General features: G+C 52.9%; 1 protein-coding gene across 2 annotated transcripts; it reads left to right on the top strand.

Moving 5' to 3' along the window:
- Positions 1–1,788: 1,788 nt before the first annotated feature.
- On the top strand, positions 1,789–9,439 carry LOC109777870 (uncharacterized). 2 transcript variants are annotated; one of them, XM_073511265.1, is made up of 8 exons: positions 1,789–2,340; positions 6,676–7,243; positions 7,347–7,548; positions 7,640–7,843; positions 7,947–8,120; positions 8,241–8,574; positions 8,655–8,864; positions 8,954–9,439. In XM_073511265.1, the coding sequence occupies exons 2-7, from the start codon at positions 6,687–6,689 to the stop codon at positions 8,828–8,830; spliced, it is 1,647 nt and encodes a 548-aa protein (XP_073367366.1). In that variant the 5' UTR covers positions 1,789–2,340; positions 6,676–6,686; the 3' UTR covers positions 8,831–8,864; positions 8,954–9,439. The 2 variants fall into 2 exon arrangements, with proteins under 2 accessions (XP_073367366.1, XP_073367365.1); XM_073511264.1 differs by having other exon boundaries at positions 8,205–8,574.
- The last annotated feature ends 4,980 nt before the right edge of the window (positions 9,440–14,419 follow it).

Raw genomic sequence — 14,419 nt, 5'->3', positions numbered from 1 at the left:
GGGCTTTGAGCAGTGGACCTATCCACCCGGTTGTGTTAGGTCAGCCCATAGGAATAGTTTGGAGCAACATCCGGGCCAGACCCATAGCAAGATCCCCTCCGTGTAGACCCGGCGCGTCCGTTTCCCCCCTCCAGGCGGCACCTGGAGGGGGGAAACGGACGCGCCGGGTCTACACGGAGGGGATCTTGCTGTGGGTCTGGCCCGGATGTTGCTCCAAAGTGTTCCTATGGGCTGACCTAACACAACCGGGGGGAGAGTTCCACCGGTCAAAGCCCGTCCGTGTATAGTCAAAGGGCTAGATCTCGTGGTCTAACGCTACAGGGTTAGGCGGGACGGGGGCCCTGGGGGGTACCAATGCCACCGGAGCGTCGCACCAGGCCTTCATACATGCGAGGTGGTGTGGTGGCATGTCCGAAGAGGCGGCACGCGTCTCCGGGGTGTGCCCCCCCCCTCATGGACGGCGATGACACGGTAGTAGACGTTCTGCGGTAACGATGCGGCGTGAATAACGCTACAGGGTTAGGCGGGACGGGGGGCCCTGGGGGTAGCAATGCCACCCGAGCGTCGCACCGGGCCCTCATACATGCGGCGTGGTGTGGTGGCATGTCCGAAGAGGCGGCACGCGTCTCCGGGGTGTGCCCCCCCTCACGGACGGCGCCGCCGCTGGCACCTGAAGGGGTGAAACAGACGCGTCGGGTCTACACGGAGGGGATCTTGCTGTGGGTTTGGCCCGGATGTTGCTCCAAAGTGTTCCTATGTGCTGATCTAACACACCCGGGGGGAGAGTTCCACTGGTCAAAGCCTGTCTATGTAAAGTCAAAGGGCTAGATCTCGTGGTCTAACGCTACAGGGTTAGGCGGGACGGGTGCCCTGGGGGGTAGCAATGCCACCGGAGCGTCGCACTGGGCCCTCATACATGCGGGGTGGTGTGGTGGCATGTACGAAGAGGCGGCACGCGTCTCCGGGGTGTGGACCCCTCACGGATGGCATTGCTATCCCCCCCCCCCCCCCCGCCCACAGGTACCCCGTCCTGTGTATCCCTGACACAGACGACCGCCGGGTCTAGCCCTTTGACTTTCGCCGGACGTGGCATCTCCATCTATGCCGACGGCTAAGCTCCAGTGGCATTGCTACCCCCCATGGCCCCCGTACCGCCTAACCCCCAAGGTCACGGTGTCACAGGCGTCGCACCGGGTACCGGGTCCCATACAGACGGTAAACTAAGAATCTAAAAATATAATAATTGAATTGATTAAAAACTCCGGTATTCATCATTGAAAATGTACTATCACTATGAACCTTTTAGTGCTCGGGCACCGGGCCGGCTGCCCGGGCACTGAAAAGTTCACAGTAATTGCCCACCCTCCTCCTCCACTCATTTCTCTCCCTCACCGCACCCGACCCCGACCCTTACCGCCGCCGCCCGCCCTGAGCACGCCACCGCCCGCGCCGCCCCGAGCACGCCGGCGCCCACGCCTCTCCGCTCCGACCCGCGCCGCCCCACCCCGAGCCCGCCGCCGCCCGCGCCTCCCGGCCCCGACCCCGAGCCACCCCGCCCCGACCCCGGGCCGGTCGCCCCGCCCCGACTTCGCGGCGCCCCGCGCCGGCCCCGCGCCGGCCGCCCCGCCCCGACCCCCCTCCGGCCTCCCTTACCCCACCCCGCGCCGCCCCGCCCCGACCCCCCTCCGGTCGCCCCGCCCCGACCCCCCTCCGGCCTCCCCGCCCCGACCCCACGCCGGCCGCCCCGCCCCGACCCCCCGCCGGCCTCCCCGCCCCGACTCCGCGCCTCCCCGCCCCAACTCCGGCCGGCCCTCTCGAAGGTGAAAATTTTATGTATTTTTTAGTGTTTTTTAGTAATTTTGTAGCTAGTTAGATAGGTATTTAGATAAATATTTAGATAGTTAGGTACATAGTTAGATAGATAGTTGTATAGATAGTTAGATAGGTAGATAGTTAGATAGTTAGATAGATAGTGAGATAGGTAGTAAAAAAAATTGGTTAGATGAGATGCTATATGTTGCATATCTTGCAAAAAAAATTGGTTCGATGAGATGGATCAATGATTATGACGAATACGTGATAATGATGATGATGAATATGTGATGACGATGATGAATATATTGTTAATGTTGTTAGTTTTTTTGCCTACATGATGCAAAAATAAATGAATGCATGTTTAAATGTTTTAAATATGCTCTATTAAATGTGATGTTCTAATTTTTTGTCGCGATGGAATTTGCAAGCTTTGTGGTGTCGCATTTCGTCGGAGTGACCGTTGTCCGACGCATTGGCCCCCCTGAGCATCCCTCTGCTGTTCGACTACTTCCTCTACAGCCGAGGGTGAGCTACAAGTCCATCTCCTCCCTTTTTTCATATCAGTAGATTTCATTCTCAAGTCACCTGGCGTAACCTAGGCGTCTCCCGTCCGAAAGGGTTGCATCGATAAATATGCATTCAATTGCATATTTATCACCGCAGCTCTTTCGGATTGTCCAGCGTTTTCCACGGACAGCCCGAGGATGTGTAGATTGGGTATGTTCTCCATGTTCTACCCCGTTCCGAGACAGGATTTCGGCGGCGCCTCCCCATTGTTCTCCGGAGCACATTCTCTCGGATATTTGCCGAGACGTGTATCTAGAGAACAGCGGGGAGGTGCTGCCGAAATTTTGTCTCGGAACGGGGTAGAATGGAGAACGTACTCAATCTACACATCCTCGGGTGGGATTAGGACCCATCTTTACCTATTAGAGATGTAGGTGGATTAAACGCGGTAGAAACTGAAAATTTGATGTGATTAATTTAAATGAATCCTTAATTATGTTGTGTGGCTTGCAAAAAAGCAGAGGATGGCAGATAATCAGTGGATGTACAGTGGTTTTATCCGTCGGAATCGAGTAACATCAGAGTGGATCGCGAAAACCGATGTTTATTTGAAGGAGATATTCCGTCGTCCAATGAGAATTATCCCACCATGCCCCTGTGCGAGATGTGCCAGACGTCACCGTAGAAATCAGACGGACATGAGTGAGCACCTTCGCACGCACAGATATATGCCAAACTTTGACATGCCGCCGATAAACATAGCCGAGCAGGACCGTGGTAGAGAGGAGGTGATGCGACAACGCATCGATGGATATGAGGACGACGGGGTCAGGGACATGCTAGATGATGTCATTGTTGCAGAAACAGGAAATGCGACACCTTCAGAGAATGAACCGGAGGAACCGGAGGCAACCGCAAAGGCCTTCTTGGAGGTCTTGGCCTCGTCGAAGAAACCTCTTTATGCGGGTGCGAAAATATCTCAGCTGGATGCCATCTCGCAACTGATTGCAGTCAAAGCTGAGTACGGCTGTAGCCAGAAATGCTTCGAAGCATTCTTGGGAGTATGGGCTAACAGCCTCCCTGAGGGTCATGAACTGCCGAAAAGCATGTACGATACAAAGAAAATCATGAAGGCACTCTCTATGGATTATGAGAAAATAGATGTTTGCCCGAAGAATTGCCTTTTGTTTAGGCACGAGTATGCGGATGACAAGTACTGTAGGCAGTGCGGTTCGTCTCGGTACATTGAGGTGGTCGGTGAGGATGGTGAGAAAAAGCAGCTAACCATCCCCCTTAAGGTTCTTCGGTATCTTGATTTTATAAAAAGACTGCAGCGCCTTTTCATCACGAAGGAGTCTGCCAAAATGATGAAGTGGCACAAGGAAGGTATAAGGTACAATCCAAAAAAATCGTACATCCATCGGTAGGGGAAGCATGGAAGTCGTTCGATGAAGAATACCCCGAGGAAGCAGCCGAGGCTGGGAATGTCAGAATAGCCATATCAGGTGATGGGTTGAATCCATATGGTATGTCGTCCAATCCATACAGCTGCTGGCCCGTGTTTGTAATTCCGCTCAATCTTCCTCCCGGTGCCCTAATGCAACGCAAGACCATGTTCTTGCCGCTCATCATTCCGGGGCCTGATTATCCGGGGAAGCAATTGGGTGTGTTTATGCAGCCGCTGGTGGATGCTTTGCACCATTCTTGGTACTTTCCGACGTTGACATACGACCGGGATCTGCAGAGAAATTTCTTGATGAAAGTTTGGTTGCACTATTTCATGCATGACTTTCCCGGCTATGCTCTATTCTGCGGATGGTGTACAAGTGGGAAGATGCCATGCCCAGTGTGCATGCAGGCTCTGCTAATGATTTGGCTGAGTAAGGGTGGCAAGTATGTAGCCTTTGACCTGCATCGACAGTTCCTCCCTCCAGACCATCCAGACAGGGAAGACAAGAAGAACTTCACGAAAGGCCGGGTTGTTCATGAAGTAACCGAGATTCCAACATTTTCGGGGGCAGATGTTCTTGCTCAGCTAAAAGCTCTCCAGCCTAAAGTCAAAGGCAAAGGCAAAGCCAAAGCCAAAGGCTTCGAGGGATATGGTGAGACGCACAACTGGACTCACATTACCCCCTTCTCGCAGCTTCCCTATTTCAAGGACCTCAAACTTCCTTACAATATCGATGTGATGCACACCGAAAAGAATGTGGCAGAGTCCCTTTTCCACACGATCCTCAATATTCCTGATAAGACGAAGGATAACGTTAAAGCTAGAGTGGATCAACAGAGAATTTGTGATAGACCACGTCTGAACATGAATCCTCCCACAGGCGGTCGAAAAAACTTGTTCAAGCCAGATGCTGACTTTGTCCTTAAACCGCCAGAAAAAAAGGAAGTACTTATCTGGCTGAAACACATTTTGAAGTTCACCGATGGTTATGCATCGAATATATGTAAGGGAATCAATCTTTCAACGGGCAAAGTGACCGGCCTGAAGAGTCATGACTACCATGTATGGATTGAGCGGATAATGTCGGTGATGGTTCGAGGCTATGTCCCCGAGCATGTCTGGCGAGTGCTTGCCGAGCTAAGCCATTTCTTCCGCATGCTCTCTGCTAAAGAAGTAAGTAAAGACGTGATTGAAAAATTGCATAAGAAGGCATTGGAGTTGATAGTCAAGCTAGAGAAGATCTTTCCGCCAGGCTTCTTTACTCCGATGACACATCTCATGCTGCACCTCGCGAACGAGGTATTGTTGGGGGGGGCTGTGTAGAATCGCTGGCAGTACGGCCTTGAGAGATAGAATAAGCATCTCCGACAGAAATGTGGAAACAAAGCTAAGATTGAAGCTTCCATAGCTGAGGCAGTTATCCTAGAGGAGGTGTCAGACCTCAGGACATCATACTATCTAGACCACGTTCCCCATCTGCATAACAAGGTGCCTCGATACAATATAGAAGAGCCCAAGTATCAACCCAGACTCCATCTATTCAACACGCAAGGTGGGAGGGCTGGGGCCTCGAAATCTTATAACATGCCACGACAAGAGTGGGAGGACCTCATGTTCTATATCTTGCACAACATCAAGGAAGTTGAGGAAGTGTGGATGAGGTAATACCACTACACCATTCCTTTATGTCTTCCCCATCATCATGTTCTATGTTCACTTAGTCCCGGTCTAACACCGCTTTTCTTTTTCTAGTGATTTCGTTCAAGAGGAATGGACGGGAATGAATCCTCCTACTGAGGCGGAGGCACTTACTCTTCTCCGTCATGGAAACCCTGGACGTAAAAATTTTGTTGCTTGGTTCATGGAGAAAGTAATTTTCCACACTCCCCTATTAAATACCTAGTTCAACATTTATTAGTTAACTAATGCACGCAACAATTTCAATTATACTTGTAGGGAAAAGATCCGAACATATCTATGGATGATGAATTGAGATGGGTTTCCATGGGTTTTGACCCTGCCGTCATGACATGTAAAAAGTATGATGTGAATGGGTATCGCTTCCATACAGAGGATCACCAGAACAGCCGGCCTGATCCCAAAACTATAAATACCGGAGTGTACACCCCCGGTCAAAATTCAGTAGACTACTACGGAAGGGTACAAAATATATACGAGATTAAATTCCACCAGGGGCGCGAGACCCTAAGTCTGCCTGTGTTCAAATGTCGATGGTTCGATCCGCGGGAGGGGGTAAAACATACGCCTTCCATTGGTTTGGTCGAAGTTAAACCATCAACCGTCTATGCCGGAGCCGATCTCTTCATTGCGGCTACCCAAGCTACACAACTATATTATCTGCATTACCCATGCCAGAAAGAGTACCTAAAGGGTTGGGAAGTTGTGTTCAAGGTGTCGCCACATGGTAAGCTACCGAACCCGAATGAAGACGATTACTACAACATTAACCCCATGACATACGAGGGAGTGTTCTATCAAGAGCAACCTGATGATGATGATGTGGCTAGAAACGATGACGCTAGACCATTGGGTGATGATGATGTGGATCCAAACGACGACGAAGCACGGAATGATGGTGAGACCATTGTCAATGAAAATGACATACTTATGCTAGAAAAGTTAAACGAAGACGTTGACGACGAGGAAGAGCCTCCACCTCCGTCAGACAACGAAGATGATATGATTGATAGTGACGATAAGACTGACCGAGAAAGAGGTTACAACAGTGATGATTCATATGGTTTCTAGCAGATGTACGTGTCAAGTCTTTTTTTCTATAGTTTAGGAATATGCCTTTTATGCATTTTTATTAATGTGTTTATTATCATGCCTTTTCCTTCATTTCATTAATTTACTAATTGCTTATTCTTTTTTCAATGCAGGTTCGTGGAACATGGGCAAGGGGAAGGCCGACGGCGTGGGTTTCCTACGCAAGGTCGTTGGCCTGCCTAGTCAGAGTGGTCGAGCACGTAATCCTCCCCCCCGGCTACTTGACGATGACTCCTCACAGGGAGGTCGAGGGAGAGGTGCCCCTAGAGGAGGAGGGGGCGGGGGGAGAGCCCCTAGAGGGCGAGGTGGTGGGGGTCGCGGCCAGAAAGAGCGCACCCTCACCGACTTAGGGGTGTTGTCTTCGAGGCCATCCTCTAGTGAGGTACCCTCCTCTAGTGAGGTACCCTCATCTGGTGAGGAGGAGGACGAGGACGAGGCAGGCGAGGAGGAGGAGGTTCGGGATGGGGCCGAGGAGGAGGTGGAGGAGGAGGACGAGGAGGAGGAGGATGAGGAGGAGGTTGGGGAGGGGGAGGCAGGCGAGGAGGAGGGTGGTGGCGGGGATGATTGTGCTGGCGGGGAGGGGGTTGACAACAAGGGGTGGCTGCATGGTAACGCAAAGCTACCAAAGCAGGTTCCTGCTACTGAGGAGCAGAAGTGGCTCATTGAGCCCACGGGGAAAGAGTAACTGCCACTTTATAATAATTTCATTATTTTGCTTGTCACATGCTCATTCCGGTTGTTATTTATTTTGCTTGTCACATGCTAATAGTTCATTCTTTTGCAGCAACTGGATATATTCTAAAGGGGTCCGTATTCCCAACGGCCTCATCACCGTCTTGCTAAAGTTACACTGGCCGGGGTTGTACTGTCCGGATCCAGTCAGGCACCCGAACCATCGGGTCTTGGCCACGAGCTGGGAGCACTGGGAAGCGGCCCTCCACGCGGACCATGGGACCCATGCCAAGGCCGTGATCACCACTTTCTGGGTGAGTTCTCTTCAGAAGCACAAGTCCATTCTAGTTTCATGAATGATTTAACTCATGGCTTCTTCCATTCTTGTTTCGTGCATGATTGTAGAAATTCTATCGAGTTCTCCCGGAGCACAGGGCCAGAGCGGACCAGATCGTGCTGCGCCAATGCAAGAAGAAGGCCCGCCAGATGCAGTACGAGGTGTGCTATGTGGCCATCTCGACATACCATCACGACTATCTTGGTGTGAAGATGACCAAGGAAGACGCGCGGAGGATGGGCATTACCTTGGAGAGGGACGAGTTCTTGAAGGTAAGTATAAAAGATTTTTCATTATGCTTTCATTATGCTTTCATTACCTTGTGGTACATTTCACCGTTTCGTGTTGACATGCCATTATGCTTTCATTATGTAGGTGTTACCAAATTGGTGTTATGGAAAAGACGAGTCCTGGGCGGCATTGGTGGATCTTTGGTGTGATGAGGCTGGAGCCTGGGCGGCTATGAGAGTCAAAAACAAGGCTAACCGAGGGAAGGAGGGAGTACATGCTCAGGGAAACCGAAACCACTATCTCCACAAGGCAGTTAATGTATGACTAACCCCATTAAACATTCTTCTTCTTCTATTTACCATTACTTTCTTATGTATGACTAACCTCTGTTTGGTGGTGCAGGAGGAGAAACAGAAGCGGCCGCTCTCACACATGCAGGCGTGGGAGATCGCCCATACGCGGAAGGACCCCAAGCCTGGCGAGCCCAAGTACTACGGCAAGAAGACCGCGCATAGGAAGAAGGCCTACTCCGATGGGTATCTGGCGTTACATCCTGACACACCTGACCCCATTGCGGCGGATCTGGACGAAAGGGTGGTGGTGGGCATGGGGCCGAAGGATCACGGTCGGGAGGCGGTTCTCGATGCTGTGATCACTCCTACTATCTCCTACACACAGCTCCGTCGGATCGACCTGACCCTGAGCCAGCGCCCGAGCACGCCCATGAGCAGTGCACCGTCACTGTCCCTCTTTCAGGAGCAGCAAACTATAAGTATTTTCCCTTTTATCTTCATTGCTCCCTTTATTTTCCGCATTTAGTAGTTTTATGAGTTTCATCATGTCATACTGTAGGCCTACATGGAGTACACACGCCAGGAGACCATGGCGTGGCACGACCGCCTTCATGCATACCATCAGCAGAGGGATCGCCAGATGCAGCACGCTTTTCAGGAAATGGCGGCCGACAGGTGTCCTCAATAGCCATCAGCAGAGGGTCCTCCAGCACAACCAACGTTGCTGACCTTTGAGGAGTTTGTGGCACAGAACGTTGGCCCCTCGCCGGTTAGTTCATCCCCAATCTATTCACTCAAAGCATATCATGCCTTTCAACACAGTCATATATCCCGTTAATATGTCTTTTCAACATCCAGGGAACCGGTGGATCAACCGTTGGCGGTGGTGTTCGCAGCACTCCCGAGTCACGAAGCTCGACCACTCCCATCCATGGAGGCGGAGGCGGAGGTGGAGGCGGTCTTGGCGGTAGCGCTGCCGCTAGCACTGATGACCTGGGCTTCAGCGGTCTTGGCGGTGACGACCTCCGCGGTGCTCGACGTCCTGGCGCTTAAGCCTTTCGGTTACTTGTGTGCTTATGCTTATGTTTCTTTAGATGACTTGTGTGTGGTGATGATGATAAACTTGTGGTCTCTGATGGTCCTTTAGATGACTTGTGTGCTTGTCTTATATGCTTATGCTTATGTTTATGTTGATTGTGATGATGCTTATGCATATATTGTTGTGACGGTGCCGGATGATACTTAGATGTGTTCTATATGTCTATTTCCATCATATATATCTGCTGATATGTGCTGTATATCTGAATTGAATTGATGTGAAAACAAACAGAAAAATGAAAAAAAATCAAATACAAACTATGCCGACGGCTGCATAGGGCTGGCCGGAGCTCCCAGTTGCTGACGCGTGGCATCTATGCCGTCGGCCTAGCCGTCGGCATAGATTTAAACTAAGCCGACGGCCAGGCCATCGGCATAGACGCCACGTGTCAGCAACTGGGCTCTCCTGGGGCAAGGCTATGCCGACGGCCTAGCCGTCGGCATACATATAAACTAAGCCGACGGCCAGGCCGTCGGCATAGCCTTGCCCCAGGAGAGCCCAGTTGCTGCCACGTGGCAGGCCTATGCCGACGGCCTGGCCGTCGGCTTAGTTTAAATCTATGCCGACGGCCTGGCCGTCGGCCTAGTCTAAATCTATGCCGACGGCTAGGCTTGCCACGTGACGAGCAGGCGTTGGTCAGCACTTGACGGCGGCCGCCGTTACGAGGTAAGGTTGCCGACGGCCAGGGCCGTCGGCATAGATGTACGGACACGTCGGGATAGGGCCTATGCCGACGGCCTCCCGGACTACGTCGACGGATATGTTGCCAACGGTCCTATGCCGACGGGGGGCGTCGGCATAGGCCTGTCCCGACGGCCAATCAGGGCTATGCCGACGGCCAGGGCCGTCGGCATAGGGTGCGATTCCTGTAGTGAAGGAAGCCTGGCAGGATTCTTGCGTCCTTCGTCATAGAAGCAATGGAGCTTGTTCGCGACTACGGGGAACCAGAAGTCATGTCGCCCTCTACCATTGTCGGTGGGGAGCTCTCATCAAATTAAGGTTTATCATTCGTGGATTCGCCTGCTTTATTAAGCTTTGTGTTGCGTGTTAATCTTATAACCATGTCAAGAATGAACTATGTTATGCCATAGTGCTATGTTAAGAATCAACTTTGTTATGTGATATACTCATATATCGCAGTGTACCTCTGAAACAAGTACCGTGTTAAGATTCAACTATGTTTATGTCACTCATATCTCGGTGTATCTCGGAAACTAGTATCATGTCAAGAATGAACTATTTTGTGTCACTCATATCTCAGTGTATATCTGAAACTAGTACTGGTTGATTGTGCAGAGCATCAATTTTTGTCTAACTAGGCAAGTAGGGGCTGTTCCGCCACCAGGTCGCCTGAGAGAAGTGAAAAATAAGGGAGGTATTTGTTGGAACTTACAGGTCCGGGATTTTGCAGCCACTGCCACGGAGGCAGCTCGTACGGCGAGATCCTTGCGGCAACTTGCCCGTGTACGTGCATGCGGTCGGTGGGATGGGGACATGCTTTCCTGCCGAATCAACGACGGTGGCCACGTGGACTGCAAGCGGCGGCGAGCTGCGGCTCTCGGGCGGCCATGAAACCAACCTCCAGAGGAAGGGAGAGTGAGCTCTGGGCGAGGGGAAAGAGAGAGGAGGGTTTCTCTGGCATTCCAGAGGCGTGAGGGTGTTGTTGCAAACCCTAAACCCTAGCTAGCCCTAGCTCTTCTCTCTCTCTGTTGCACCTCACTCCCTCTGTCTGGCTCGAACCAAGAAGAGAAGGGAGGAAGAAGGAGACAACGGACACAGAAAGAATTCCTGGCGCACGAAACGCCCACCGAAATCACGGCGTATTCCTTGAGCTCGAACTCAACACCGCACCGTTACAACGATCGTCGTAGCGCACTTATATCCGAGCCAGCGCTGGGCCACGACCCGCACGCCTCCACCCACTCCTGTGCTCCGTTCGGCCCACTCTGGACGCGCCCGCGACGCGCTCCGCACGCGCAAACCGCGCAGAGCCCTCAACGAACCAGCGCACGCGCTCCGCCTGGATCGCCAATGACCTGGTCTACGCTCACACACGCACGGTGTCTACCTACATGATCACCCCGTGCACCACACGCACGCACCCACGCACGCCTATGCCGTGGACCCGACGCGCCCGACACGATCAGCTCGCGCCCATACACGCGCTGGTCGTGCTCGACACGTCATCGCGGCTTATTCACGCAACACTTCACCCCCTAAGCCGCGGCTCAAAGGAGGCCATCGTCCTCGACGCCGCCGTCCGCCAGCAGTGCGCGCTCCGCCGCCGGCGCTTTCCGCGGCTAGGGGCACTCCCGCTTGAAGTGGCCGCGCTCGCCGCACTTGTAGCAGCGGCCGCGCCTATTGCCGCCGTTGCCCGACGCCACGCTCTGCCCGTCGTCGTCATCCCAAGCGCCGCTCTACTGCCGCTCTCGTGCCCGCCACTGCACTGCTGTGAACATGAGCTGGCCGTCCGCCCGCTTGTCCGCATCGTCGTAGCCGTTCGTCGAACGCCTTCAGACGACCCAGCGCTTCCTCAAATGCCATCGTGGACACGTCGCAGAACTACTCGATCCCGGCCACCGCCGCGTACAGGAGGTCCGGCACCGAGTCGAATAGTTTATTCACCAGCGCCGTGTCTTCCAGCGTCGATCCAAGCCCTGCGAAGCGCGCCGCCATGCCACCGAGCTTGCCGGCGAACTCATCCAGCGTGTCAGCCTCCGCCATGCGTAGCAGCTCGAACTCCCCACGGAGAGTGCCCAGCCGCGCCGCCCGGACTCGATCCGCGCTGACGAACCGCGCCTTTAGGCTGGCCCAAACATCAGCCGCCGTGTTCTTGGACGCCACCTGCAGCAGAAGATCCTCCGCCAGCGCCCAGAGTAGATACGCCCGCGCCGGCTTGTCCTTCTTGGCGATCACCGCTGCCGCCGCATCCTCCGGCAGCACCACGCCTCCCACAGCCCAGCCGCGTCGAGGTTGGCCTCGACCTTGATCGCCCACGTGGTGTAGTTATCACCAGTGAGCATCGGCACCTGCTGCGGCTGCGAGCTGCCCGCTCCGCCGGCGTACGGCACAAGTGACATCGCCGGCGAACTCCTCCCGCAACGAGGCTCTGATACCAAATGTTGTTGCAAACCCTAAACCCTAGCTAGCCCTATCTCTTCTCACTCTCTGTTGCACCTCACTCTCTCTGTCTGGCTCGAACCAAGAAGAGAAGGGAGGAAGAAGAAGGAGACAATTAATGGACACGGCGAGAATTCCCGGCGCATGAACGCCCACCGAAACCACGGCGTATTCCTTGAGCTCGAACTCAACACCGCATCGTTACAACGATCATTGTAGCGCACTTATACCCGGGCCGGCGCTGGGCCACGACCCGCACGCCTCCACCCACTCCCACGCTCCGTTCGGCCCGCTCTGGACACGCCCGCGACGCGCACCGCGCCGAGCCCTCAACGAACCAGCGCACGCGCTCCCCTTGGATCGCCAACGACCTGGTCTACATTCACACACGCACGGTGTCTACCTACACGGTCACCTCGTGCACCACACGCACGCATCCACGCATGCCTACGCCGCGGACCCGACGCGCCCGACACGATCAGCTCGCGCCCATACACGCGCTGGTCGTGCCCGACACGTCGCCGCGACTTATTCACGCAACGGAGGGAATGAGGCTGGGTGAGGCAAGCAAGAGCTGGCCTCGGTCGCGCGCGCGAGCGACATGCCCACTGCCAGTGGGCGTGAGGAAGACCCCAGGGGAGGTGGGCTGGGCCTGCCAGGCCGTCTACTGTTGCAGGTACGCCTAGGTGAGTTCGCTTCTTTTCTTTTTATTTTCTGTTCGGTTTGCTGTTTTGTTTTCTTTATTTGACATTGATTTAAATTCAAAAATGGTTCCAAACAAGTGCCAAACTTTATGTAAACTTTTATGTAGATACATTGGTCCTAGCCAAGTGCATCCAAATTCAAATAATTATTGATTTAAATTAAAAAGCCCAAAATAATTCCTTAAATATGTTCACAAATTTTGGTTCAATTAATAAAAATTGCCAAAATTCTAAAAACTTTAGAAGGAACATTTTGGAATTATTGAATGCAATTTCAAGGGCTTTTCCCTTTACTTAAAAATTTTCTTAGGCTTTACAATTTTCCTCAATTCAAATTTCATAAATTTAAACATGATGCATGATGCCTCTAAATGTAACTATTACAGAGAATTACTCTAGGGTTGTGACAATGTCGCTCGCGATCACGAAGGCGCGGGACGGCATCCTCCACTTCCTCGGAGGCGGCGATATCGGCGGTCCCTCGGCCTCGAGGGCCGTTGTTTTCAAGGAGCACGTGGCGAGCCAACAAGCGCGATACGACCGGCGCAACGCCACCCACCTCTCGGCGTTCGCCAAGTCCGACGCGACGCCGGAATTGGTCCGCAAAGACCTGGACCTCGCCGCCACATGGGTCCTCGACCACTCCATCACCACCGCAATGACGGCAGCCAGGGGCCGCCACTCCTTGACGGCGAGCTTGCCAAGATCGGCGCGGAGTGGCCGCTTAGCGACTCCTCCGCCAACGTCGGCAGGGCCAAGGACGCCGTTAGAGCTCTATGGGTACAATCTGCATTTGGCCGTGGCGGCCCTCCGCATGATGCATGAGGAGGCAGAGCGGCTCCTCCGCAAGTGGTACACAACCGCCGGACAAGGCTTTCATGGCCTTCCGTCGCCCTTTCGCCGCTGGAGGGACGACGCCATCGATGATGGCACGGACGACGACGACGGTGCGACAGGGTAGGCCGGCCACGCGTTCAAGGTGGTCGTCTTGTATAGGGTTTAGGTTTTTCCCCAGTTTTGAATGTTCGAAATATCGACCATTTTATGTAAACTATGTCAAATTTTAATAAAATCCATCATTTTTGATGAATTTCGTTCATTTAGTTCAAACAATGTTCAAAAATGTATGCGGCTAGCATTGGATGGCCGGCTTTCGCATCTGTGTCCAGGACTGGTCCTGGTATGTGTGAAGGAAATATGCCCTAGAGGCAATAATAAAGTTGTTATTTATATTTCCTTATATCATGATAAATATTTATTCATGCTAGAATTGTATTAACCGGAAACTTGATACATGTGTGGATACATAGACAAAACACAGTGTCCCTAGTAAGCCTCTACTAGACTAGCTCGTTAATCAAAGATGGTTAAGTTTCCTAACCATAGACATGAGTTGTCATT

Source organism: Aegilops tauschii, chromosome 3 (assembly GCF_002575655.3).
Source record: "Aegilops tauschii subsp. strangulata cultivar AL8/78 chromosome 3, Aet v6.0, whole genome shotgun sequence".
NCBI classification, from domain to species: domain Eukaryota; kingdom Viridiplantae; phylum Streptophyta; class Magnoliopsida; order Poales; family Poaceae; genus Aegilops; species Aegilops tauschii.
Note: the sequence above shows the minus strand (reverse complement) of the source record. Positions and strands in the feature narration are given on the sequence as shown.

Bases quoted from the DNA above. Each gene is read 5' to 3' on its own strand.
- LOC109777870 (XM_073511264.1), top strand. From the start codon at position 6,687: ATGGGCAAGGGGAAGGCCGACGGCGTGGGTTTCCTACGCAAGGTCGTT. The intron at 7,549-7,639 runs GTGAGTTCTCTT...GCATGATTGTAG, and splicing joins CCGTGATCACCACTTTCTGG to AAATTCTATCGAGTTCTCCC. The intron at 8,575-8,654 runs GTATTTTCCCTT...GTCATACTGTAG, and splicing joins TCAGGAGCAGCAAACTATAA to GCCTACATGGAGTACACACG.